This window comes from Erinaceus europaeus, chromosome 10, assembly GCF_950295315.1.
Source record: "Erinaceus europaeus chromosome 10, mEriEur2.1, whole genome shotgun sequence".
In the NCBI taxonomy this organism is placed as follows: domain Eukaryota; kingdom Metazoa; phylum Chordata; class Mammalia; order Eulipotyphla; family Erinaceidae; genus Erinaceus; species Erinaceus europaeus.
Window position 1 is genome coordinate 14,676,268 of NC_080171.1, and position 27,652 is coordinate 14,703,919.

The 27,652-nt window shown below is 47.3% G+C and overlaps 1 protein-coding gene across 1 annotated transcript; it reads right to left on the minus strand.

The window, feature by feature from the left end:
• Positions 1 to 5,275, minus strand: ALDH1B1 (aldehyde dehydrogenase 1 family member B1). Its single transcript, XM_007524117.3, has 2 exons — positions 5,164 to 5,275; positions 1 to 1,899 (listed from the first exon to the last, which is right to left on the minus strand). The coding sequence occupies exon 2, from the start codon at positions 1,868 to 1,870 to the stop codon at positions 317 to 319; it is 1,554 nt and encodes a 517-aa protein (XP_007524179.1). The 5' UTR covers positions 1,871 to 1,899; positions 5,164 to 5,275; the 3' UTR covers positions 1 to 316.
• Positions 5,276 to 27,652: the final 22,377 nt, after the last annotated feature.

A 27,652-nucleotide genomic window follows, 5' to 3' on the forward strand; every position in this document is an offset into this window, starting at 1 on the left:
GAGTCAGAAAGAAATTGAGAAGGGGAGGGGAAAATAGAGAGGGAGACAGAGAGAGACCTGCAGCCCTGCTTCACCACTCATGAAGCTTTCCCCCTGCAGGTGGGGACCACAGGCTTGAACCTGGGTCCTTGTGCACTCTAATGTGTGCACTTAACCAGGTGCACCACTGCCTGGCCCCTCTAAAGATCTTTCTAAGAATCTCTTTATTTGTTTGGGGGTGAGGGTGGGACCCAAGTCTAGAAAAAATGTTGACAATCACTGGTCTAGAAGATTGTGGAATCCTAGGCCCAGACTTGGGTCTCCTCGGTGGCCACTCTTACGAGTTCTTCTGTGGAACCTTGATGGTGACCGTCTTTACCTCTGTGTAGGCCTTGAGCCCATCCTCCCCCAACTCCCTCCCATTGCCTGATTCCTTAAAGCCCCCAAATGGTGTGTGACAGGTGACGATGTTGTAGGTGTTCACCCACACCGTCCCAGCTTGGAGGGCCTGTGTGAAGTACAAGGCCTTATCCAGATCCCGGGTAAACACGGCAGCAGCCAGGCCATACCTGGTGTTGTTGGCCCTCTCAATAACCTCCTCTATTTTCTTGAACTTGAACAAGGGCTGCACGGGCCCAAAGATCTCCTCTCTGGCAATCCTCATGTCATCCTGCACACCCCCAAAGACAGTGGGCTTGATGAAGAAGCCCCGCTCCCCGAAACGCTCCCCACCACAGAGAAGCATCGCACCCTCTTTCTGACCCAGCCGAATGTAGCCCAGGATTCGTTCAAACTGCTCCTTGTCTACCTGGGGCCCCTGTTGGGTGTCCAGCTCAAAGGGATTGCCCACTTTCCTCTGCCTGGCTTTCTCCACGGTCCTCTCCAGAAACTCATCATAGATGGACTCTTCCACGAAGGTGCGGGAGCCGGCGCAGCAGCACTGGCCCATGTTGAAGAAGAGGGCTTCGTGGCACTGCTCCACGGCGTGGTCCATATCCGCGTCGGCCAACACAATGCTGGGGCTCTTCCCACCCAGCTCCAGGGTGACCCTCTTGAGGTTGGAGTCGCCGGCCGCCTTCTGGATCAGGTGGCCCACCTCGGTGGAGCCCGTGAAGGCGACTTTGTCGATGTCCATGTGCTGGGCGATGGCTGCTCCTGCCGTGGGGCCGTAGCCAGTGATGATGTTCACCACCCCTGGCGGGAAGCCTGCCTCTTTGATGAGGGAGGCCAGGTACAGGGCAGAGAGGGGTGTCTGTTCGGCCACCTTCATGACCACCGTGTTGCCCGTGGCAAGGGCGGGGGCCAGCTTCCAGCCCTGCATGACCAAGGGGAAATTCCACGGGATGATCTGGCCACAGACACCCACAGGCTCATGCCGGGTGAAGCAGAAGTGCTCGCCATCCATGGGGATGGTCTTGCCGTGCCACTTGTCAGCCCAGCCGGCAAAGTACCGGTACACCTTGATGACCTCATCCAGGTCCAAGACGTAAGACTCCTGGAAGGGCTTCCCGTTGTCTAAGGTCTCCAGTGAGGCCAAGTAGACGCGATCCCGCTCCACCAGGTCGGCCAGGCGGTTCAGCAGCCGGCCCCGCTCGGAGGCGTCCATCCGACGCCACGGAGACCCCAGGCGGAAGGCCTCCCGGGCGGCTTTCACTGCCAGGTCCACGTCAGCCCGGTCTCCTTCGGCCACGTGCCCGATGACGTCGCCCGTGCTGGGGTTGACGGTGGGGAAGGTCTTCTTACTGACTGCATCGCGCCACTCGTTGTTAATGAAGAGCTGGCTGTAGCGGATGTCGGGCTTAGGGATGGGTTTCGGGAGGGCCGCTGCAGAGGAGTACCGGGCGGACCGGCCGCCCAGGCAGAGCAGCCGGGGCACCAGGAAGTGCAGCATGCTGGCCAGTCTGGGGAGGAACAGAGGAGCTGGGGGGAACAAGTGAAGGGGCCAGGAGGTCACCTCAAGGTCCAGCAGTTCAAGCATCCCCAAGAGTCTACCGCAAAGTGGTCTGTCCTTCATAAACAGGAATGGCAAGAAGCTACTCTGTCATGGCCTGTCCATCCCTCACCTCTTCTGCGTCTTGTTCACATAGCTCACCTTCCTGGAGAAGCCCACCCCCCCACCTCCCTGAGGGAACTGCAACCCTGTGGCTCAGGAGGTGGTACAGTAGATAAAACATTTATTTATTTATTTATTTATCTACTTATTTATTTATTTTATTGTCACCAGGGTTATCACTGTGGCTCCACATTCCACCATTCCCAGCATCCATTCCTCCCACTCCACCCTTTTTTTTTTTTTTAATTAGATAGGACAGAGAAATTGAGAGGGGACGGGAAGATAAAGAGGGAGAGAAAAAGACACCTGCAGACCCGCTTCACAGATCATGAAGAAGACCCCCTGCAGGTGGGGAGCAGGGGCTTGAACCCGGGTCCTTGCACTTGGTACTATGTGAATTTAACCGGGTGCACCACTGCCTGCCCCACCCCAAGCATTGAATTCTCAAGTGTGAGGTGCCAAGTTTAATCCCTGGCACTGCATATACCAGAGTGATAAGACCCTGGCACTCTCTTATTATACATAAATCTAAAAAAAAATAGTTATACAATGAAATGGCAGCCATGGACTCTGTAGCACCTCCCCATCCTATACTGGCTTACTCCCCCCATCTGCCATGATGAAGAATGTATTGACCTGTCTTTCTGCTTATTGTCTGCCCCTCCCAAATAAAATGTCTGATCTGTGAGAGCAGGCTTGTTTCCTTGTTTCATTCCTTACTCTGTCCCTTGTTGGAGGGCAGCTTGGAGAAAGAATGCCCTCCCCTCCTTGCAGGAAGCAGGGAAAAAGGACTGGAGGCAGGTCCCAGAAGCATCAATGTGACTGTATATCACAAAATGGGAGTCGGGCGGTAGTGCAGCAGGTTAAGCGCAGGTGGGACGAAGTGCAAGGACCGGCGTAAGGATCCCAGTTCGAGTCCCTGGTTCCCCACCTGCAGGGGAGTCTCTTTACAGGTGGTGAAGCAGGTCTGCAGGTGTCTGTCTTTCTCTCCCCCTCTCTGTCTTCCCCTCCTCTCTCCATTTCTCTCTGACCTATCTAATGACGACATCAATAACAATAATAACTACAACAACAAGGGCAACAAAAGGTAAAATAAGGGAGTCGGGCTGTAGCGCAGCGGGTTAAGCGCAGGTGGCGCAAAGCACAAGGACTGGCATAAGGATCCCGGTTCGAGCCCCGGCTCCCCACCTGCAGGGGAGTCGCTTCACAGGCGGTGAAGCAGGTCTGCAGGTGTCTGTCTTTCTCTCCCCCTCTCTGTCTTCCCCTCCTCGCTCCATTTCTCTCTGTCCTATCCAACAATGACAACAACAATAATAACTACAACAATAAAACAACAAGGGCAACAAAAGGGAATCAATAAATAAAATAAATATTTAAAAAAATTTTTTAAAGGTAAAATAAATAAATAAATATATATATTCTTAAAAATGCAGATGGAGGCAGATGAAAGCACCTGGAGACAAAGGCTGAAGCACATCCCCTGAAGGTCCCTCCCTACCTCTGAAGGGACAGTAAAGTTTGGAAGATCAGGATGCTGGGGGCGGGTGCTTTCTCCATCTAATACCTAGCTATCCTGGGAGTCTCTACTGCCTACATAGCTGTACTTTCTTCTCCTTTTCTGTCCTTACTTTCTCCCAATAAATACTCATCTTCTCCCTGAAACATGACTGGTTCTCTTAGTGATTCTTCCATGTAGAAGTCAGTCCAGAACCCCACAGGAGGGAACTGGGTAATGGCCCAGTTAGCTGCTGCCTCCCCTCAACACCTGGAGCCAGTCCTGCTACTCAGTACACAGCTGTTGAATTACTGAGAGACACCAGCCTTTCTATAAAGGTTGTTGAACTAACCCAAGAATAGTATATAGAAAAGTATAGACCTCACTGAAACACCTGTACAAAGTGAACAGTGTCTGAAGTTCCCAGAGTAGCTGAGACCAGGACTCTGCAACAGGGAAACCCTCAGCCTTTTTGTCTTAACTTGAGTCCCACCCCCACCCAGCAGCAAAAAGGAATTGTACCCGCCCAGCCAGCTCTCACCCCACCTCCCATCCCCACCCTCTGACCCTGGGTAGGGGAAACACAAAGGAAAATGAGGTCCCAGCCTAGAAGAAATCAATGCTGGGTGAGGAAAGCCATCTGGGGGCAGGAAGAGTGAGGGATGGGGCCAAGAGGAGTGGGGGGGAGGGTATGAGGGAGCTGTGTGGTGTTCAACTCCCAGACTTGTGAGGGGCACTCTCTAGTTCTTCCTATTCAGGCCTGGACAGGAGTCTTGGGTCCAACAGACCAAGAATCCAAAAGAGAAGGGTCCCAGGGGGGAGGCGGGTCATCAGTTCAAGGGGCGGGTGGAGGTGGCAGTGCTAAATAGGAGGGCGAAGTGGTTGCAGACCACGGCTGGCCAGTCTTGCATGCTAAGTCGAGATCTTTCCCACTCTAGGGCTTTCTTTACATGACCTGGTACCCTCGCAGACACCAAGGAAGGTGGCTGCTCACACACCCTTCACAGCTGGCAGGCCACCTTCTCAGCAGTTAACTTGGAAGAGCTGAGGAAGACGGCTGGGGATCAGAGAGGTTCTGGGGGCTCATGGAGGGCACACATCAAGGTCTTAAAGGAGCCTCTGTGGACTGAGAGGTGGTGCAGTGGGTAAAGCATTGGACTCTCAAGGGTGAGATCCTGAGTTCAATCCCTGGCAACACGTGTACCAGGGTAATGTCTGTTTTTTTCTCTCTCCTCCTATTTGTCTCATAAATAAATAAAAATTTTAAGAGAGAGAGAGAGACCTTTAAAAAAAAAAAACAAAACTAAAGGGGCCTCAGTCAATGCTCAGATCTTGGGTGATCCTGGGTCCCTGTGTTAGTGCCAAGGACCGGATTTCTGGATTAGCACAGAATTTTGAGGAAGGAGAGAATCATATGCCAGTCTCCAGTGGCTGCGGTGGGGAGGAGTGGCAGATGGGAAGGGAGCACCGAGGTCTAGCTGGAGACACCTGGACCCTAGCAGTTTATCTGGAGTCCCCCTGGAGACCTCGAGGCTGGAGGGCAAAGTGTGGAGAGCACGAGGCGGGAGGGGGGACCCGGGGCCCACAGAGCAAAGCCTCTGCGGGGCAGGGAAGCAGAGAGCAGCGCGTTGGTTACCTGCTGGTGGCTGGGTTCACGCTGGGGCTCCTGGACGCAGGGTCTGGATCTCCCAGAGGTGCATCCAACCTCCAGTTCTGGACCTCGGCGGCCCCGCCTCTGTCCACAGGCCTATGAGGCTCGGCCAGCGCCCAGGCGCCGCTGCTGCCACTGGGCCAGGCCAGCAGGCTCCTCCCTCTCCTCTCCAGAGGGTCGGTCAAATATGCTCAGAGCTGAGGCCCTGCGGGAAACAAAAACCCAAGGCAGGCCTGGGACTCTTTGAAAGATCAGGTGACTCTTTGAAAGATCCTTTTAGGCACCAACTATATTTTGCTTTCCTCCCCTTGATAGATACGAAGCACCCCATGAGAGCTTTATCCTAGAGTTTCTCCTTAACTTTTTTTTTTTTTTTTTTTGTGCCACGGTCTTCGGCCTTCACTGATCTTATTCCAGCTCCTTGAGGAAGATTTCATGTCTGTGCACTTTCAAAATGCTTTATTGTTTGTTTGTTTTGTAGCAGGGGCCAAAAGACTATTTGCACAATATAGGATGTTCAAAAAGAACCAGAGAAGAAACAAAAATTGGCTGCAATCCTTTGACCCGAACGTTGCCATTCATCTCTCCTGTTCTTCCTCTGTGTTTTTCAGAAATTGTTTTTCATAAAAGTGAACTTATTTAGTGGTCTTTGTTTTGCTGCTCGAAGATTTATTTTATACGTATTTATTTTTATGAGAGAGAGAGGGAGAGACACCAGAGCACAGCTCAACTCTGCCATAACGTGGTGCAAGGGCAAATGCAAAGCTGTGTGCCCTTCCAGGCTAAGCTCTCTCCCTGCCTTGCCTCATCCCCACCGCAAGCACCATGCAGCTCTTGTTACAGGTGGTGCTGGGAGGGGAAGAACGTAGGATCTCTCACATGAAAGTCCTTTGTGCTGCCACTGTACTATTTCTTTGGCCCAACTACTTCTCCTATTCTTCTTCTCCTTCTCCTTCTCCTTCCCCTTCCCCTTCCCCTTCCCCTTCCCCTTCCCCTTCCCCTTCCCCTTCCCCTTCCCCTTCCCCTTCTCCTTCTCCTTCTCCTTCTCCTTCTCCTTCTCCTCCTTCTCCTCCTCCTCCTCCTCCTTCTTCTAGTTTTTAATGAACTATTCTCTCCTTCCTCCCTCCCTTCCTTCCTTCGTTTCTTTCTTTCTCTCTGTCTTTCCTTTTTTATTTCTTAATCTGTTATTTGTATGTTCTGTCATCACCACAACTTTACCACTCTGGGCCAACTTCTTCAGATAGAAAGTGAAAGGTGGTGGCTGGGTGATGGCGCACCTGGTTGAGCGCATGCCTTATAGTGCAAAAGGACTTGGGTTCTAGCTCCCAGCCCCCACCTGCAGGGGAAAAGCTTCATGAGTGGAGAAGCAGGGCTGCAGGTCTCTCTCTGTCTCTCTCTCTCTATCTTCCCCCTCTCAATTTCTTTCTGTCTCTATCTAATAAGAAATAAATTAAGAAATAAAAAAAAAAAGAAAGTGAAATATGGGAGCTGGGTGGTGGCACACCGGGTTAAGCACACACATTACTTACACATAGTAAGGACCTGGGTTCAAGCCCATGCTCCCCACCTGCAGTGGGGACAATTCACAGTGGTGAAGTAAGTCTGCAGGTCTCTTTCATTTATTTTTCTTTTATTTTTAATTATTCTTTTGAATTTAGAGCCTCACACACGTGATTCCACTTCTTTGGGGCCAATATTTTTACCTTTATGTTTCAGATAGAGAGTAAGGCAGAGAGTAGGAAATGTTTATTTATTAGATAGAGACAGAGAGAAACTGAGAAGAGAGGGGGACAGAGAGAAGGAAAGAGACAGAGAGACAGCTGCAGCCCTACTTTCCCACTGTAGGTGGGGACCACGGGCTTGAACCCGGGTCCTTGCGCACTATACTGTGTGTGCTTAATCAGTTGTGCCACTTCCTGGTCTCTTCTCTCTCTCTCTCTCTCTCCCCCACCTCCCTCAATTTCTCTGTCCTGTCCAAAAAAAAAAAAGGCCTCCAGGAGCAATGGATTTGTACTGTCAGCTCTGAGCCCCACAGATAACCCTGGAGGCAAAAAGAAAAAAAAAAGTGAAAGATAGACAGAAAGAAAGAAAGAGAGAGTGGGACAGTAAAAAATAAAATAGTACTGATGTAGGGAGTTGGGCAGTAGCGCAGAGGGTTAAACGCAGGTGATGCAAAATGCAAGGATCCCAGTTGGAGCCCCCGGCTCCCCACCTGCAGGAGAGTCGCTTCACAGGTGGTGAAGCAGGTCTGCAGGTGTCTGTCTTTCTCTCCCCCTCTCTGCCTTCCCCTCCTCTCTCCATTTCTCTCTGTCCTATTCAACAACAATGACATCAATAACAATCACTACAATAAAACAAGGGCAACAAAAGGGAATAAATAAATATTTTTTTTAAATAGTACTGATGCTTCCCTCAGTGCAGTGGGGGCTGTACTTAAACCTTGGTCTCTTGCACCAGCCTCTTCGCTATCTGGGGTCATGTCCAGAGTGATTAGTCCAATGAGGCTGGAGGACCATCATCATCTTCTTCTGTGAGTCAGTGCTGATGGTCTAAGACTTGATTCTCCTTTCTAACCACTTCCTTCTCTAGCACTTGATGTTCTGTGGGAAACCCCTGCCTTTCCACATTGGTGTTCACGTGCGCCTGCTCGAACCTGATCGCTTCACGTTGTTCCCTCGGCGACAGCTCTATGGAATCTTTTGTTACCCCATCATCCTTAGGATAATTACAGCCCTAGCAGCATATTTTAGTTCTTCACTAAGAGCATCACATCTTGCCCTAACTATGGTTGAGCCTTCCTCTGGTTTCCCCAACAAGCAGCTATTCTCTCTGCAAAACCCCTTCTGCCTCCACAGCATCCTCTGGGGCACTTGCCCTGCCACTCCATGGTTAAGCCACTTGTGTGGATAATCATTAACAGGCTCGCTGATAGAGCAGAGAGTTCGTGGCAAAGGGTCAACCTTCCTGCGGGCTGGAAAACTGGTAGGTGTGAGAGCCAGGGCAGATGGGAGCTGGCTCCCCTGGGGAGAGGCTGAGGGCCAGGTTCTATAAGAAACAATAGGGTCTGGGGGTGTCTCCCTCTTAGATCTCCAGGGGCAAATTTACACCCCCCAATTGCCAAAGGAACAGGCAGACATGTGGGGTGCTCAGTAGCAGAAGAAGAGCCTGGTCAGCAGAGCTGCTAAGGATGGATAGGGGGCCCTGTCATGAAAAAGAATAATACCCCCTCCCCCCTCACAGTGCCAGAAGAGTTTGAGAGAGGATTGACTACTATCTGGTAAAAGCTGAACATATACATAGCAGAATGAACATGTACATATATATATATAACATATATATATATACTGAACATATACATAGCAGAATGAACATGTACATATATATATATAACTGAACATATACATAGCAGAATGAACATGTACATACATATATAACATATATATATATATAACTGAACATATACATATCAGAATAGGTACATATCAGAATTGCTCAGTAAGTCTGAAGGAAAAAAAAATCTCCTTGGGTCTTGCCTTCAAAGATTCTAAGTCATGGGTATTGACTGATATCCAAGAATTTTTTTTCAACATTTAAAAAACCTTTTTTATTGGATACAGACATTCAGAAATTGAGAGGGAAGTGGGTGATAGATAGGGAAAGAGACAGAGAGACACCTGCAATACTGCTTCACCACTTGCAAAGCATGTGCAGGTGGGAGCTGGAGACTCCAACAAGGGTCCTTGCGCATTATAACTTGTACACACACCAGGTGCACCACCACCTGGTCCCTCCAGGATTTTTTTTTTTAAGTTTCCCATTTGCTCTGATATGCAACCATGTTTGGGAAACTCCAGCTTACGTGCTTTAGGGAAGTCTCAACTCCATCGGCTGGTTTTCAGAAGGCGGCTTACCTGCTGAATGCTTTGTCAGTAACTAGATCCCAGCCAGCTTGCTCTCTTACACTCCCTACGCATTGACTGGCATCAGAACTCATGAAAGTCTACCTTTTTCAAAACATTTGTAAGAGCGTTAGAAAAAAAAAGTAGGGAGTTGGGCGGTAGCGCATCGGGTTAAGTGCAGGTGGCGCCAAGCACAAGGGTCGGCATAAGGATCCCAGTTCGAGCCCCCAGTTCACAGGCGGTGAAGCAGGTCTGCAGGTGTCTTTCTCTCCCCCTCTCTGTCTTCCCCTCCTCTCTCCATTGCTCTCTGTCCTATCCAACAAAGACATCAATAACAATAACAACAACAGCAACTATAACAATAAAAAACAACAAGGGAAACTAAAGGGAAAATAAATAAATATAAAAAAATAAGAAAAAAGTAAAAACTTTCCACAGTGCTAACATTTAGTTTGGTGAGAAAAACACCAGTGCAGTGGCTAGGGATAAAATGTCCAGATTCGGGAGTCGGGCTAGCACAGCAGGTTAAACGCAGGTGGCGCAAAGCACAAGGACCAATGTAAGGATCCTGGTTCAAGCCCTGGATCCCCACCTGCAGGGGAGTCTGCTTCACAGGCAGTGAAGCAGGTCTGCAGGGGTCTATCTTTCTCTCCCCCTCTCTGTCTTCCCTCTCCTCTCTTCATTTCTCTCTGTCCTATCCAACAACGACGACAACAATAATAACTACAACAATAAAACAACAAGGGCAACAAAAGGGAATAAATAAATATTTTTTAAAAGTAAAAAAAAGTCCATATTATATTTGTAAAGGCTTAACTGTCCTTTTTAATATTTTATTTATTCATTTGTTTATTTATTAGATAGAGACAGAGAGAAATTGAGAAGACAGGAGAAGATAGACAGGGAAAGAGACAGAGAGAGAAACCTGCAGCCCTGCTTCAACACTCATGAAGCTTCCTCCCTGCAAGTGGGGACTAAAGGTTTGAACCTGTGATGTATTTATTTGCTTAATCAGGTGTGCCACTGCCTGGCCCCGAAGAGGGATAACTATTTTTCAGGAATGCTTCAGAGTCAGTTTTTAATTGGAAAAAAAAAAAAATTCCAGTCGTTATAATGGATGTTGGGCTTGGAGCCACTGCAGAGTGTTTGAACTAAAAAGCCCGGAGGGGAAGTGGTGAGACAGCACAAGCCAGTCAGTTTGTTGTCAGAGTGTCATCCCGTGATGTGCTTACACTGGCCTGGTGGCAGAAGAAGAAACCTATTTCTAGCTGTCAGCATTTGGGAGCCTTAAATGTCTAAGAAGTGACTGGAGAAGATTCCAGACTCTGAGGTAATGCATGGATTAGACAGACCTTAAATGTCTAAGAAGTGACTGGAGAAGATTCCAGACTCTGAGGTAATGAATGGATTAGACAGACCCCAAACAAAAAGACACCTAAGGTGCACTGGGCATTTGTTCTACACTCAGAATAACAGATGCTTCTGTTCTCTGCATTTGAATCAAACACAGGAAATGGGGTCAAGAAAGACACTGGAGGGAGTTGTAGGGAAGTTTAAAAATAAAGATGTATGTAAAAGACAAACCAAAACATGTTCTTTCCTCTCTTTCTCTCCTATGTGAACTTCTCCACTTCATTCTGTGGCATTTATTTACACTGTATAAAACACCAGTCAAGCCTGAATATATTGTCAGGCCTACAAATTTGCCACAGACTCTGTTCACCCTCCTTCCCCTCCCTCTGTGCCTCAGTTTATAGGTAAAGAGACTAAAAGAAATTGGTTGAGGTCACACAGGAGATGAGTGTCCCTTCAGACTAGCATCTGGGCTCTCACAGGCACACAGGTGATGCTGGGGTGAAGGCAGAACACTTGTCTTTAAGAGCTGGAGGCCTTATCCAAGGCTTTTAGGCACCCCAAGACATGTCCTTGGGACAGCCTTCAAGAACCCCAATACCAAGCCTCACTCCACACCTATTGTACGGCAATCCCTTGGTGTTGCATCTGATTGTTGGGTTTGTTGTTGCTGCTGTCTTTCTGCTTTGCTTTTTTAAGTTCCTCTCAGTTTTTCAAAATGCATTTGTTTATTTTCACAAGAGAGACCAGAGCTGGCATATGGTGGTGCTGGGGATTGAACCTGCAAGCCTGGTGTGCTACCACTTCACATTTTCCCAACCTTTAATCTCTTATTTTGATTCTAATAGGTAGCAAGGTTTGTGAACTACTGCTGCAAGAGAAAACCCAAAACACGGGTGCCTTAAACAAAAGGGAAGTGGATTTTTTTTTTAATCTCCAGCGTTATCACTGGGGCTCAGTGCCTGCACCGCAAATGCACTGCTCCTGGAGGCCATTTTCCCCATTTTGTTGTCCTTGTTGTTATTGTTGCCATTGCTCTTGTTGTACAGGACAGAGAGAAATAGAGAGAGGAGGGGAAGACAGAGAGGGGGAGAGAAAGACAGACACCTGCAGACCTGCTTCACTGCTTGTGAAGTGACCCCCCCCCATGAAGGTGGGGAGCCTGGGGCTCAAACCAAGATCCTTACGCCGGTCCTCAAACTTTGAGCCATGTGTGCTTAACCTGCTGCGCTACCACCCAGCCTCCAGGGAATTGTACTTTTTTTCTCTCATGTAAAAGAAGACCAGAGAGAGCCTGCTTCATCTTCCCCCCAACAGGATCCTGCTAGAGATGTGGGGGATAAAAAGGCAAGTGAACATGAACCATATGCAATTTGAAAAGTTCATTCTGGTTGTAGCTTGCTGCCTCTAGTTTCCTAGGGGGAAAAGAGAATCCAAGTTTTTTGTTACCAAGAACAGCAGGTGCTACTAACTACTTAAGCTATTTAATCTGGCACAAAGGATTCTTTAAACTCTTTCTCCATTTTGTATATCTCTAGATGTATTCATAATAAAAACCTAAATGAAAAGAAAACAGTAAAATTTGTCCTCCTTGATCAGTCTCTGTAATGAATCGGGAGGCCCAAGGGAACATGTCTTTATCTAAGTCCACAGTTAATTATTGGTGGGAACTCACAGAATTGGGCAGAGATGGTACAAAGGGCATGGGGCTGGGCATCAGTATCTGGGTCCAGCTGCCAGCCCCAGCCTCTCTGTCTGACTAGAAGCTACTTCTTCCCTCTAGACCGCTATCTTCCCCACTGGAAAAGGAGGGGGCAGGGATGAACTAATAAGGCCTAAGAAGATCAGGACTCCAGCAAAGCTGTTAAAAAATAGCTATGGTTGGCAGAATCCTTGGACCATAAACTTTGGACTGTGAATGCTGCCGTTTGTGAAACCCAATCGACTGACTTTCCCACCCTGTTATCACTGCTGTTGTGGGCTGTTCTGAGGCAATGGTTGAAGTACAAAGTGTTGGCTGGGGCCAAGTGTATCTTCACACTTTTGGTGATTAAGTGAGCCCAGATGTTGCCTCGTCGTTAATAGCACATAGAGCAGATTTGCCCGGGAGGCACAAATGCCTCTTGGACCAGGGTTGCCAGCTCCTATGGAGAGAGAGAGAGAGGGAGAGGGCTGAGAACACATTCACCATGCCTTTGACTTGTACCTCTGTCTCTACATAGCTCTCCCTGCTCCGAAGATTGTTTCCTCTTCTGGTACCCACGAGTGGGCCTAGAGCTTTTCATCTGGCAGTGAGTCCTGCCCCATGCATTGCGGCTTCATCACCATGCAGGGAAGAATGGAAGTTCTTAAGACTCACCTTGCTTATGTAGGATGACAGGAGTCTGACTCCCAAGGAGAGACAAGCACTTGCCATAAGCCAGGCAGAAAGACCCCTAAAAGGGCAGGTCAGGAGAGTAAGCTTTGCATCTGTGGCCTTGGAGGCACAGTTAGCCACTATCAGTGCCTTTTATAGACATGCTTGCCTAACAGACTCCCCACTCTCAGGGATACTCAGAGGGAAAGAAAGGGCAATCCAGTTTCATTTTCAAGCCCAAAGAAAAACAAGGAGGGCAATGAGGGGAGAAGAACCACTCTCCAGGCTCTCAGAGACATCCCATCAAAGTCCATCTCACATGACAGGGATAGTGGGGGCTACTACACAGAGTAGGGCTGCTTATCAGCCAGTGTTTGCAGCTCTGTTTAATCATTACCTTCCTCCAACCATCGCCAACATCTTCTGCTTCCCAGAGTGGTGAGCTGTAGGGAAAAACCTCTACCCCCAAATGGATAGGCTTTGGGCCCTGTAAATCCTAGGTCTGGCTGCTACTGCTGCTCCCACCCTCACCACTCTCCTGAGTTCTGTTTCCCAGAGCATCTCAGTCACAAGAAGACTCTCCCCTTTGAGCAGTGCAGATGCGGGAAAGCAATTATTTTTTGAAAACTTGACATTATCCCTTCAGGAAGCCCCTGAGCCCTTAGTAAACCAAGCTCCTGGCTGTGACACTCCGAAACATTAAGAATTTTTGAGTCTGTCTGCCATTAAGCATGATTCCTGGGTATGTGGAAATGGGTGCTTTCTTGCAGCCTCCAGGCATGCCAGGAGCAAGACACTCAGCCGGGTGACACTGCAGCAGGCATCTGCCCCACGCTTGAAGTGCACAAGATTCCCACAAAGCCAGAGCCCCTCCTTGTGTATTTCCTGAAGTTTGAGATGTATGGTTACATGGACCTGAAAGTATCACCATGTTAGGATCTACTGAACCTTCTTGTTTATCCTGTTTTAAAAGGGGATCGAGTTAGAGGACACTGAAAAAGAGCCCATTGTCTGGTTTGAGGCGTAATAATGATACAATATTGACTGAAGGTGTACTCTATCCTGAGCACCTGGCTTGAATTACTTCATGTTTGCCTTGTCACACCCACATGCTGTGATGGTAAAGCTACCTGTGGTTTCTGTCCTGGAGGAGAAGCAGGGATGCAGGGGTGCTGCTAACCCAGCTATTTGTCATACTCACCAAGGGAAAGGGACAACTTCTTTTTTTTTTTTTTAAACATTTTTTTTTATTATCTTTATTTATTAGCTAGAGATAGTCAGAAATCAAGAGGGAAGGGGGAGATAGAAAGGGAAAGAGACAGAGACATCTGCAGCCCTGCTTCACCACTTGCAAAGCTTTCAGGTGGGGAATGGAGACTTGAACCGGGTGCTCGCACATTGTAACATGTGTGCTCAACCAGGTGTACTGACATGCGTCCCCCCACCTTACCAGGGGACGTTTAAACAATACTAGTCTCCGAGCCTCTCCCTAGGCTACTGAAATCATTGTTCCCAGGGGTGGGCCTTGACCTGGTATTGTTTGAAGTGTTCTTGAAAGGTCTAATGTGGGGCTGCCGTTGCCGGAGACAACATAATGGTTATGCAAAATGACTTCAATGCCTGAGGCACCAAAGGTCTTTGGTTCAGTCCTGAGCACCACCATAAACCAGGGTTGAGTAGTGCTGTGGTAATGAAAAACAAACAAACAAAGCCTAATGTGTAGTCAGAAGTGAGAGGGCAGGCCTGCAAAATTAGCTCATGTTCACATATTTAAGACAAACTGGGTTCTAAGCCAGGAGCTCTATGTCCCCAGGCTTCACTTGAACATGCTGGAGAAAGTCTCTCATCCACAAAGAAACTGGGACTCGGGTGTGGAGCTCCTTCTCCCCTGCACAACAGTGACACATGCAAGCAGGAAACTTCCAGGGCTCTCCTTCGGAGTCCAGAGCTAGTTCTCTGAGCTAATCTTTCCTGGTGATACGGCATTTCAGTCTGTTGTCACTGCAACAAATTACCACAAGCTCGTGGTTTGAGACAACGGACCTGCTTATCCTCTTAATAAGTCCAGTAAGTCAGCCTCTCCTCCGTGATCTCCAGCAAGACTGCAGGCAACGTGGGCTTCGTGGTCCAGCCAAGTTAGTAACTTCTCCCAGCCTTCTTTCCCCATCAGTGCCTGCCGGTGCCGCCGCTCACCTGTAGAGGGCAGCAAGAGAGTAGCACAGACGAGGCACCCAGCTCCACACAGAGCTCAGGTGGGCAGGCGTCTTACAGGTGAATGGAAACCCCCTTCCACTGGCACCTGGAGGTCTGTGCGTGTTGGCAGTGGGGTGGGCTGGAGAAGAGTCATGCCACCCCAGGCTATACAGGATGGGGGCGGGGGTAGGGGGTTTCCCCTCATTCTTTGAGGGCGTGCAGAGTTTGGAAGCTGAGAGCTGATTGTGAGACAGATCTATCTGTGGGCTCCCATGGGCCAGGCAGGGTAGAGGGAGAAGCAGCTTGCCTGCAGGCAACTTGGCTCTGCCTTCAGCTTTGTTTAGCTTCAAACATCCAACTTTTTGCTTCTATTTGAAAACCTGAATCTGATGTGACTGCCTGGCAGCTGGTGAGATGCAACTGGGCTTAGGTGTGTGTGTGTGTGTGTGTGTGTGTGTGTGTGTGTGTGTGTGTGTGTGTATGCCTCTCTGCCTGAGAGCTTGCACACTGACTCACTGACTGACTGACTGACTGACTGATTTGCCCTTCATATACCTTGTCAGTGATTATTCTCTCCTAGGCCCTGTGAATGCTGGGATCCAACTGGCATGGTCCCTGCCCTCAGGTGTAGGCTCTTGTAAAGGAGTTAGTAGGTCATTAGTCAACGTAAGCTGCTGTACAGGACCAGGCCCTCAGGTTTTCAGTGACTGTAATATGCTTCCATCAAAGTGGGTAATGGGCCTTAACAAGAAAGAAGGAGCTGGGACACTTCTTTTCTTTCTTTCCTTTCTCTCTCTCTCTCTCTCTCTCTCTCTCTTTCTTTCTTCTTTTTTTAAATTTTTACTTATAAAATGGAAAATGGAAATACTGACAAGACCATAGGATAAGAGGGGTACAGTTCCACACACCAGAGCTCCATATCCAGTCCCCTTCCTTGAAATCTTCCCTATTTTTTTTTCCCTCTGGGAGCATGGACCCAGGGTCATTATGGGGTACAGAAGGTGGAAGGTCTGGCTTCAGTAATTGCTTTCCTGCTGAACATGGGCATTGACAGGTTGATTCATATTCCTAAAATATTCAACAATTTTTTTTTTTTTTTTTTTTTTTTTTTACCAAAGCACTGCTTAGCTCTGGCTATGTAGTGCAGGGGATTGAAACTGGGACTTTAGAGCCTCAGGCATAAGAGTCTCTTTGCATAACCATTATGCTATCTACCCATGCCCAGGGGCTGGGACATTTCAATGTTCCTTCCAACCCACTTACCCAACAATTATTTCCTAACTTACTAATAATCTGTGCCAGGCATGTGCTAAACCCTCAAAATGGCATTGTCAGCTACTGCATAGGGGCTCTCAGAGGCTTGTACGGAGGGATTATTCTCCCCTCACCCCCACGCTGAGCCTGGCTTGATTATGCTGCAGTACTGGGGCTAGAACAGAAAAGAAAATCTTCTTGGCAGAATAAAGAGAACCCTTCTTGGCAGAATAAAGACTTGAGGAGGAAGGGTCCCAAGTTATCGCATTGCTAAGGAAGCAGGAGATTAGGTGCCAGCCCTCACTTTGCTACTCACTGGCTCTGTGACCTCAGACAGACCCTCTCTCTCTCTGGTCTTCAGCTTCTTGTTCTCTACATGAAAGAGGTTAGAGTAGGTCAAGTCCAGACCTCAAATTGTATTATAGGGCCATTGTCATCAAAACTGCTGGTACTGGAACATGAATAGACACACTGACCAGTGGAATAGAATTGAGAGCCCAGAAGTAAGCCCCCACACCTATGGACATCTAATCTTTGACAAAGGTGCCCAGACTATTAAATGGGGAAAGCAGAGTCTCTTCAACAAATGGTGTTGGAAAAAATGGGTTGAAATATGCAGAAGAATGAAACTGAACCACTGTATTTCACCAAATACAAAAGTAAATTCCAAGTGGATCAAGGACTTGGATGTTAGACCAAAAACTATCAGATACTTAGAGGAAAATATTGGCAGAACTCTTTTCCACATAAATTTTACAGACATCTTCATTGAGACGGTCCAATTACAAAGAAGACTAAGATAAGCATAAACCTATGGGACTACATCAAATTAAAAAGCTTCTGCACAGCTCAAGAAACTACTACCCAAACCAAGAGACCCCTCACAGAATGGGAGAAGATCTTCACATGCCATACATCAGATAAGAGGCTAATAATCAGAATATAAAAAGAGCTTGCAAATCTCAACAAAAAGACAACAAATAACCCCACCTAAAAATGGGGAGAGGACATGGAAAGCCTACCACAAAGAGATCCAAAAGGCCGAGAAACACATGAAAAAATGCTCCAAGTCTCTGATTGTCAGAGAAATGCAAATAAAGACAACAGTGAGATACCACTTCACTCCTGTGAGAATGTCATATATCAGAAAAGGTAACAGCAGCAAATGCTGGAGAGGGTGTGGGGTCAAAGGAACCCTCCTGCACTGCTGGTGGGAATGTCAATTGGTCCAGCCTCTGTGGAGAAAAGTCTGGAGAACTCTCAGAAGGCTAGAAATGGACCTACCCTACGATTCTGCAATTCCTCTCCTGGGGCTATATCCTAAGGAACCCAACACACCCATCCAAAAAGATCTGTGTACACCTATGTTCTTGGCAGCACAATTTGTAGTGGCCATAACCTGGAAGCAACCCAGGTTTCCAACAACAGATGAGTGGCTGAGCAAGTTGTGGTCTATATACACAATGGAATACTACTCAGCTATAAAAAATGGTGACTTCACCGTTTTCAGTCGATCTTGGATGGACCTTGAAAATTCATGTTATGTGAAATAAGTCAGAAACAGAAGGATGAATATGGGATGATCTCACTCACAGGCAGAAGTTGAAAAACAAGATCAGAAGAGAAAACACAAGGAGAACCTGAACTGGACTTGGTGTATTGCACCCAAGTAAAAGACTCTGGGGTGGGTGGGTGGGGAGAATACAGGTCCATGAAGGATGACAGAGGACCTAGGGGGGGTTGTACTGTTATATGGAAAACTGAGAAATGTTATGAATGTACAAACTATTGTCTTTACTGTTGAATGTTAAACATTAATTCCCCAATAAAGAAATTTTTTAAAAAGAATCAGACTATTCAGTGTCATTTTTGCCGGGCTGGCTTTGTGGGCGGGAGACAGAGATGACCAGAGACTCATGGCTGAGGTGAGAACGCAGTTCAGTCTTTATTCAGGAGTGGGGACGCGGTTCAACAAACTAATCTAATCTAATCTAATCACAACCCAATTCTGTCCTGCCTCTCTCTCCTCCTGCAGAAGAGTCTGGAACAAAGGAAATAGGTACGATAGGGGGTAGGGAGAAGGAAGAAGCGCAAACCAGTGATGACTAAACCAAATGTCCCAAGGCAGGTGGGGGGGGTGGGGGTGGGGGTGGGGAGGCCAAACCAATGTCCTGGAGGCAGGGGGGTGCCCAGCCAACAGTGGACGTGCAAACAGAACACATAGCAAGCAACATAAGCGAACCCAATGTGATGATAAAAAACAGAAGGCTTCACAAGCAGAATCCAGAAGCATACCAACAATTCAGGTGCTTATCTTTCTGTCTGGCTTATTTCATTGGCCATCATACCCTCTAGTTTTATCTGTTTTATTGAAAATGCCAGGGTTTATCTCTCTCTCTATTTCTCTCTCTAAATTATCTTTATTTATGGATAGAGATAGCCAGAAATTGAGAGGGTAGGGGAAGATAGAAGGGAAGACAGAGGAACACCTGCAGCACTGCTTTACCATTTGCAAAGCTTTCCCCCTGCAGGTGGCGACTGGGGACTTGAACCTGGGTCCTTTAGTATTGTAGCATGTGCACTCAACCAGGTGCTTCTTTCTTCCTCCCTCCCTCCCTTCCTTCCTTCCTTCCTCCCTCCCTCCCTTCCTTCTTTCTTCCTTCCTTTCCTTCCTGAATTCTACTGCATTTATCAAGGGACACTATTTGTCAAATTTTGTGTTGGATAGAAACTCAAGTTATTCCCCACCAAGGAAGGAAGAAAGGCTCTTTTCTTAGGTTTCTCCTTCCATTTAAAGGTATTACATAGCAAACATGGAGAAATACAAGAAAGGACACCAGAGATTTAAAAATCTTAACAAATGACAATTAAGACTCTGGTATATTTCTTTCTAGATTTTGCAAAACCTATTTTTACAGTATTTAAATGATACAGAACACATTTTCTATCAAGTGACTATACTATATTAACTTTTTTTGATATTTATGTGGTTTCCAATTTTTTATAAGGCTTTGCTTTACATCTTTGTGTATAACTGTACTTAAAAAAAATGAATGCTTCAAAACAGTATACTTTTTTCATGAATTTCAGATTATTTCCAAACCCACAATTATTATTCATAGTTTGCAATGAACTCCTTAAGTGATTTGTTCATTCTTGTGTTTGGTTATTTTAGCATTACCTTCTCCTTAGCTTTATAATAGTAATTTTAATAACAGAGATAAAATGGACAAGTTCCTGGGAAGACACAGCCTACCAAAGCTTCACTCGGGAAGAAATGGATAATATGAATAACCCTATATCCATTAAACAAATTGAATTCATAACTGAACACCTTCCAACAAAGAAAACTCCAGACTCATATGGCTTCCCTAATGAATTCAAATACCAAGTTACTTAAGGAAGAATAAATGCCCATTTCACACTAACTCTTACAGAAAACAGGGGGAAATGCTTCCTAATCACTATCACTAGACCAGCATTTCCCTGATACCAAAACCAGACAAAGGTATTCAAAAAAGAAAAAAAAATTCTCTAGTCCAATATTCCTCATGAATATAGATGCAAACAGCCTCCACAAAAATACTACCAAGACACATCCAGCAGAACACACAAAGGATAATTAATAATTGTCACATTAGGAAATAACCTAAATGTCTCCCAACTAACTGGTGAGTGAATAAACAAACCGGGAAACATTCATATGCAGAAATACGGCTCAGTAATTAGGAGACACAAGCCACCAAAACACACAATGAAACCTCTCAGATACACATGACTAGAGAAAGAAGGTATCGCTAATGGCTACATGGTACACGATGCTCATATATGCCATTCTTACAAAGACAAAATTATAACTGGGCAAGTTATTTAGCCCTGCCGGACTTCAGGGTGATGGGAGAGGTGACCAGCAGGTACAGCTCAGGACTAGCAGGACTTCGGCTTGACCTCCAGCACTTCATGTGCCTGAGCATGGCTCCAGTCTTCTCCTTTCTTTCTTTCTTTCTTTCTTCCTTTCTTTCTTTCTTTCTTTCTTTCTTTCTCTCTCTCTCTCTTCCTTCCTTCCTTCCTTTCTTTCTTTCTTTTTCTTATTCTCTTTCTTCACTTCTTTCTTTCTTTCTTCATTTTAAAATGTTTATTATTATATGTTTTACTGTCACCAGGGTTATCTCTGGGGCTTGGCGTGTGCACAATGAATTCACTGCTCATTCCCACAGGCCACTTTTTCTTTGCCTTTTTTTTTCTTTACTTTCTTTCTTTCCAATTAAGGAACCAGAGAGGAATAGGGTGAGAGAGAAGCACTGACTGCTTCATTGCTTGTGAAACTTCTCCTCCCCTGCAGCTGCAAATCAGGGGCTTGACCCCCTGGTCTTTTCTTGCACATGCTAATGTGTGTGCTCCTCTGAGTGAGACACCACCTGATCCCTCTCTTTCTCATTTATAAAATTAATAAATAAATCTAAAAAGAAAAAGAGCATGCACAGGGAGAATTGGAGTGGTAAATTAGTTTGTGGTTATGGTGGTCATTACATGCTGTGGGTTCATCAAAACTCCTCACCAACGTGTCCTGGAACCCCATCTCTCCGAAGCCCTACCCATAGAGAAAGATGGAAACAGGCTGGGGGTGTGGATCACACCTGCCAACATCCATATCCGGCGGAGAAGCAATTACAGAAACAGAAGGGTCCACCTTCTGCACCCCATAACCGAGATTTCATTTTTTCTCATTGATAAAATAGAATTTGAGGGCCAAAGAGGTAGCTAGGTCTTAGGGGGGCCAGGTGGTGGTGCACTTGGTTGAACGCACATGTGACAATGTGCAAGGACCTAGATTTGAGCCCCGGGTGCCCACCTGCAGGGGAGAGCTTTGAGAGTGGTGAAGCAGGGCTGCAGGCGTCTCTTCCTCTCTATCTCCTCTTCTCTCTTGGTTTCTGATGGTCTCTATCCAGTAACTACATACATTTTTTTTTTTAATTTTAAAAACAGCTGTCAGGGCACACAGCCCAGGCTTGAGACCCAATGCCACAAAGGAAGTGCCATGGCACAGGCAGAGCTTGGGTGCTGGGGTAACTTGGGGACCTGGGACCAATGAAATCACACATGCATGGCATGGCCTGCTTACACACAAGCACACACATATGTGCACACACATGCACTCATATGGAATGGAGTTTGATCTCTGTAATATCTCTTAATGGTGGAGAACATGGCCTTGAAATCAAACAATTCTGGTTTCAAATTCTGCTCCCACAAACTCCCAAGTGCCTAACTCGAGGCAAGGTATTCAGCTTCACCAAGCCTCACATGTTATAATGCCAGCACTTTCTCCCCTTGTAGAAAAGCTGAGGATCCCGGGAGATGGCCCACCTGAGTCCATATATAGGTCCACACAGGGACAGACACAAGGCACATGTCCCATAAACAGTGTCCACAAACTCAACTCCTGTCTAAACAGACAGAACTGCTTAGTGAGGTGGAGGATCCTGGGAAAAACGGCCATGGGAGATCAGATAGCAGGTCTTCAATTGTGGGGCCTTGCATAAGCCGAGGTTGAGCATGGCACAGGCCATGGGGGTGGGACCCCTGGATGCCTGGGAGGTAAAGTCCTTCTGTCAGTCTCCCCAGGTTTTTTTTTGCCTCTATGGGTTGAGCAAGAAAGAACCTGCCAAATGGATTCCAGCCCCCCTGTAAGTCTCCCTAGAGCAGGGGCCCACATCCCTTCTGTGCTAGCTGGCGGTTTCACTTCCTCATTCCCCAAACTAGCTGGACCACTTACCCTATGGTTACTGGAAAGACCCTCACCATTTCTCCACCCCCTGCTGTCTTGACCATATAAGGTATCCCTTAACAGACCTCTCCTCACCCCTACCACCCTTTAAAACTCTGCTCTGCCACGCAATAAACGGACTATCCACTGCCATAGTCTCTTGGGTGATCTCTGGTCTCGTCTCCTGCTGTGGGTCACAGGGAGAGATCCCAGCACACTCACCCCTGCTGCCCTTGGTCTAGACCTCTTTGGCCCCCACCTCTGGTGCTCAACAGAGTGGGTTAGCTGACTAGGTCTGACTGAGGAGAGGGTCCATGTAGGATCTCGACAGCCAGTGACATCCACACCCTAATACCCAACCCCTGTGCACGCCACATTCTGTGTCCCAAGGGGACTGCATGACACTCTTGGGTTAGAGCTCTTGAAGTGGGGAACTTACCCTGAACTCTGCTGTGACCCCAATGTGATCACGAAGGTCTGAGAGAAGGAGGCAGCAGAGTCAGAGTAAGTGGTGGAGATGTGACAACAGAAGCAGATATTGGAGGGACGGGGTCCATAAGTAGAGGGTTGCAGGTAACTTTCAGAAGGTGGAAAAGGCGAGGGGAAAAGAGAGATTCAAGGAGTGAAGACTCCAGAAGGAATGAAGTCCTGCCCACTCACTTTAGTCTTCTGACCTCTCAAATGCTAAGCTCAAAGTATTGCTCTAAGCCACTACATTTGTTGTAATTTGGTAACAATAAGAGGAAAAGAAAGTCACAGCAGTTCAGGTGAAGGGGCTGTTTTCTAGACCTTTGGGACTTGGCATAGTACACAAGGAGAAGGAGCTGGTGCCATTGCAACGCTTCCTGTTTAGACCTGATGCAAGCAACGGAGAGTGCAGAGTCGGAGCGAGTATGGAAATTCTGAGTAAGTTTCCTCCCCACTGAGCTGGTTGTGCAGCTCCCTCCTAGGCCTCTGACCCTGGAGAGGGGGCCTGGGGAACCACAGTGATCATACCTTCAGATGAGCTCTCTCACCCCACACAAGGAAGCAGCTCCCCGCAGGCAGGAACCTGTGTGGAGTCCCTTGTTAAGTGGTTGCCGGTTAAGTTCACAGCCTTCTCGGGGGCCATCCTGGAAACACCGTCTTGTGTGCACCTGTAGGTCAGACTGCAGATTAGAGGTGATTCAGATCTTGCTTTTGTGAGGGGTATGAGGGTATCTAAAGATGTATTTTTCTGATGTCCACTAGAGGGTGCTGTGCCCATGTGTATAGGGGGCTGTGAACACAAATCTGGGCATTGGCTCTTGTCAAGAAACCAGGACAAAGACATCCCCACACATGTGCCTCCAATCGGAGGCACGAAGTACAAAGCCCCAGGAATCATCACACACACACAACATCCACTTAGTGCATGTATGTGGAAATGCATACGTGGAAATGTAAGACACAGAGACAGAATGCAAATGACCACATGCATTCACAGCAGCAGAGATTCCTCTCTACATACACCTCTACAAACACACACAGATAAATGCAGCCAGGTGTGCAGGGTCACATGGACATAGCTGGAAAACACAGCTAAGCATGGATATCCAACACCAGCTACTGCACACAGACACATACAGACACACACACACACACATACACAGACACACACACACATACACAGACACACACACACAACAAGCCTGGGCCTTTGTTACCTTACTTTTATGGGAAATGAAATCCCCAGAGGGGTGATTAACAATGTAGTGTTTTCTAAAGAAAACAAGGGAAATGTCAACTTTATCATTCCGATGGAATTCTTTCATTCTGTAAATGTTAACGAAAGGCAGTTCAGACAACACACAAGAGTTTTTAAAGAGAAAACTAGTATTCTTTTCTGACAAAGCAGAAAATCCACGCCACAGTTTTACAAGCAACTTCTAAACAGGTGGAGGGCTTTGAAATACCGTAGAACAGAGACTGATTATATATATATTTTTTTTTTCAATAGAAAAATCAAGATAACCCCAAATATTTTGCAAAGATAAATAATAAGTCAAAAAAAAAATCCTTCCTTCTCAGAGAGAGTAGTGTAGATGTATAAAGACTTTGCAAATGATTATCAGATGCCCGGCCTGGAAATGTGCCTTCAGTCAGACAAAGGCATTAAAATAAAGGAAACACTAAAAGAAAAAGAAAGGGGGAGGGGGCTATAACAATACCTGATTGGATAAGAATGTGATGCAGCTGAGCAAAGTCAGCTGTCAGAATGACACCGAGCTTCAGCAGTCAGACGCCAGAGTGAATGAAGCAGGTGAGTGCTCTCTGGGTGACAGGAGGACAGAGCAGCAAGTGGGGGTCTCTGCAGGGACATGTCTGACCCCTTGGCTATGTCTTTCTGTCCAGTGGCCTTGGAGGCAGGTGAGAGAGGCTGGGCTTCTGGGTCAGAACCATCAGGTGCAAGTCCCACCTCTACCACCCAGCAGACCCTGCCTCTCCCTGGGCCTCAGTCTCTCCACAGACCCAGGGAGGAAATGGCCTTCTCCAACCCACAAAGTTTCATTTTCCTGGGACAATCTTCCCCTGGCAATTTCTCTTTGGTATCTTAGAGTCCGTGGCTTTCAGTGGCTGGGGCCATTTCGAGTAGCTCTGCTTGTGCATTTTAACCAAGTGCCCATTCCAGACCATCAGCTCGGTCCCACTGAACAATAATAGCTCAGGAATAGATAAAAGGCATTCATCAGGCAGCCAGCTCCAATTATCATGTCACGGTCAATGAATGCATTTAAAAATCTTTTCTGACAAGAAAATGTTCCAAGTAGGTACCTTCAAATTAGCTGGAAAATCCAGAAGATTCGCTATTAGGTCGTGTTTGAAGAATCTTTATTTCTCCCTACGGTTCCAGAGGAATTACTTGGATATTAGTAATTCCTTCTGAGAGGTAGACCTAAGTGTCCTTCCATCCTCCTGGGACTGAGCCACCCCTCTGTCTGCCTCCCAGGGGGGCCACTTCAAAGCTGATACCCATGATAGCCCTGGGGGCCATGGGAGGGGCTCACCTACCCCTCAATTTTGAGTATCAGATGGGGATGGTGGAAACTCAGTTTGACTCAGTTTAATTCTTCCAGCATCTCCTCTTGTCTGTGTCTGTGAGTCTTGTGAAAAGAGCCCAGTCCCCTAGCTCTAGCCCTCTAAGGGAAGGAGATCAAGTACCCTAGTAGCAGAAATCTAGACAGACTAAAACTTTGAAGCCCAGGTTGGCCACTGACTGTGGGACTCTGGATGGTGACTGCTTCTCTCTGATCATTACAATCCTTGCTGTGGCATGAATTCATAATGACAGCCTTTGTTGATCTGATGAAAAAGCTGATTCAGGAAAATCTGAGCTTCAAAACTTTAACCTCCCTGGGAGAGAGGCAGATCTGGAAACCTCACTGCAATCCACCTTAATTAAGCGTCAATAGGGGGCTGGGCGGTAGTGTAGTAGGTTAAGCGCACATAGTGTTAGTGTAGTGGGTTAAGCGCACATAGCGCAAAGCACCAGGACCTGTGCGCAAGAATCCCGATTCCAGCCCTCCCCCCAACCCCCCCTCCCCATCTGCAAGGGGGGGAGGTCACTTCTCAAGTGATGAAGCAGGTCTGCAGGTGTCTATCTTTCTCTCTCCCTATCTCCTCCTCCTCTCTCAATTTCTCTCTTGTCCTATCCAACAACAACAGCAGCAGCAACAATAATAACAGCAACAACAATGGAAAAAAAGATGGCCTCCAGGAGCAGTGAATTTGTGGTGCAGGCACTGAGCCCCAGCGATAACCCTGGAGAGGGAAAAAAAGTGTCAATAAGGAAGGTTCTTGTCCTCACGCCACTTGACCAGCTAACCCCAGCTCCAACAACGGGAAGCCGGGACTTGGACACACTTCTGTCTCTACACCTAGCATCTAAATAAGATAAAAACAAGAGAGGGGGTGGGTTGGGCGGTAGTGCAGAGGGTTAAGAGCACATGGGGTGAAGCACAAGGACAGGCGTAAGGATCCCAGTTTGAGCCCCGGCTCCCCATCTGTAGGGAGGGGTTGCTTCACAAGTGGTGAAGCAGGTCTGCAGGTGTCTAAACAGAATTTCTGCTTCACTCTTGGCAGCTGGTCTTTTACTGGCTGGTCTCTCACTTTCCTTGGTGTCTATTTCTTGACTTGTCTCTTCTAATAAACTTGAAACTTTCCTGCACTTTCATTTGCTGCTTGTCGGTTTATTTTCTCAGGTCCTCCCTTCCTCATGCCTCACCTCTAACATGGAGGGAGTGATACCTTACTCCGGGGACTTGTGACTCCGGCCACAGACTGTCCCTCCTTCTGACCTATGTTATAGCCAAGGCCTTGCTTTCCACCACCATCATCTCTGACTCCTGCTACTAAGGAATCAGCTCCACCCCCTCTTCTCACCACCATGCAGTCTCTCTGGTGTTATTTCCAGCTTCATGATGCAGATGGATCGATCTGGCTGTGGTCTGTATCCTGACGTGACATTGCAGCCAGTGCAGAGACACCTGGAACTCACGGCTCTGCTGTGGAGATCTGGAAAGGCAACAAGCCAGCCTTTGGGGGAGCAGAAGCAGATAAGAGAAACTGATTTCGGGGCCAGGTAGTGGCACACCTGGTTAAGTGCAAATAGTACTTACTAGGTGCAAAGATCCACACAAGGACCTGGGTTTGAGCCCATAGCTCCCCACCAGCAAGGGGGAAGCTTCACAAGTGGCAAAGCAGATCTGCAGGTGTTTATCTTTCTCTCTCTCTCTCTGTCTCTCCCTCTTCTCTCAATTTCTCTCTGTCCTATCCAATAAAATGGCGGCAGGGGGAAGATGACCACCAGGAACAGTGGATTCATAGTGCCAGCACTGAGCCCCAGTGATAACCCTGGAGGAAAGAGGGAGAGGGAGGAGAGGGAGAAGGAGGGGGAGGGGGAGAGGGAGAGGGAGGGGCAGGGGGAGGGGGAGGGGGAGGGAGGAAGACAGAGAGAGAGAGAGAGAGAGAGAGAGGGAGGGAGAGAGAGACTGTTTTCCAAGTGAGCCTGAAACAATCTGCTCTGACTTCTTCATATAGTGGATTTGTACAGGAGCAGAGTGCTAAGTGGGGGAAGATGACTTCTTTTTTTAATGTCTTTATTGGGGGATTAATGTTTTACAATCGACAGTAAATACAATAGTTTGCACATGCATACCATTTCTCAGTTTTCCATACAATACAACCCCCACTAGGTCCTCTGCCATCCTGTTCCAGGACCTGAACTCTCCCCCTGACCCAAACTAGAGTCTTTTACCTGGGTGCCATACACCAACTCCAGTCCAGGTTCTGCTGAGTGTTTTCTCTTCTGATCTTGTTTTTCAACTTCTGCCTGTGAGTGACATCATCCCCTATTCATCCTTCTGCTTCTGACTTATTTCACTTAACATGATTTCTTCAAGTTCCATCCAAAATGGGCAGAAAACGGTGAACTCACTGTTTTTAATAGCTGAGTAGTATTCCATTGTGTATATAGACCACAACTTGTTCAGCCACTCATCTGTTGTTGGACACCTGGGTTGCTTCCAGGTTTTGGCTATTACAAATTGTGCTGCCAAGAACATATGTGTACACAGATCTTTTTGGATGGATGTGTTGGGTTCCTTAGGATATATCCCCAGGAGAGGAATTGCA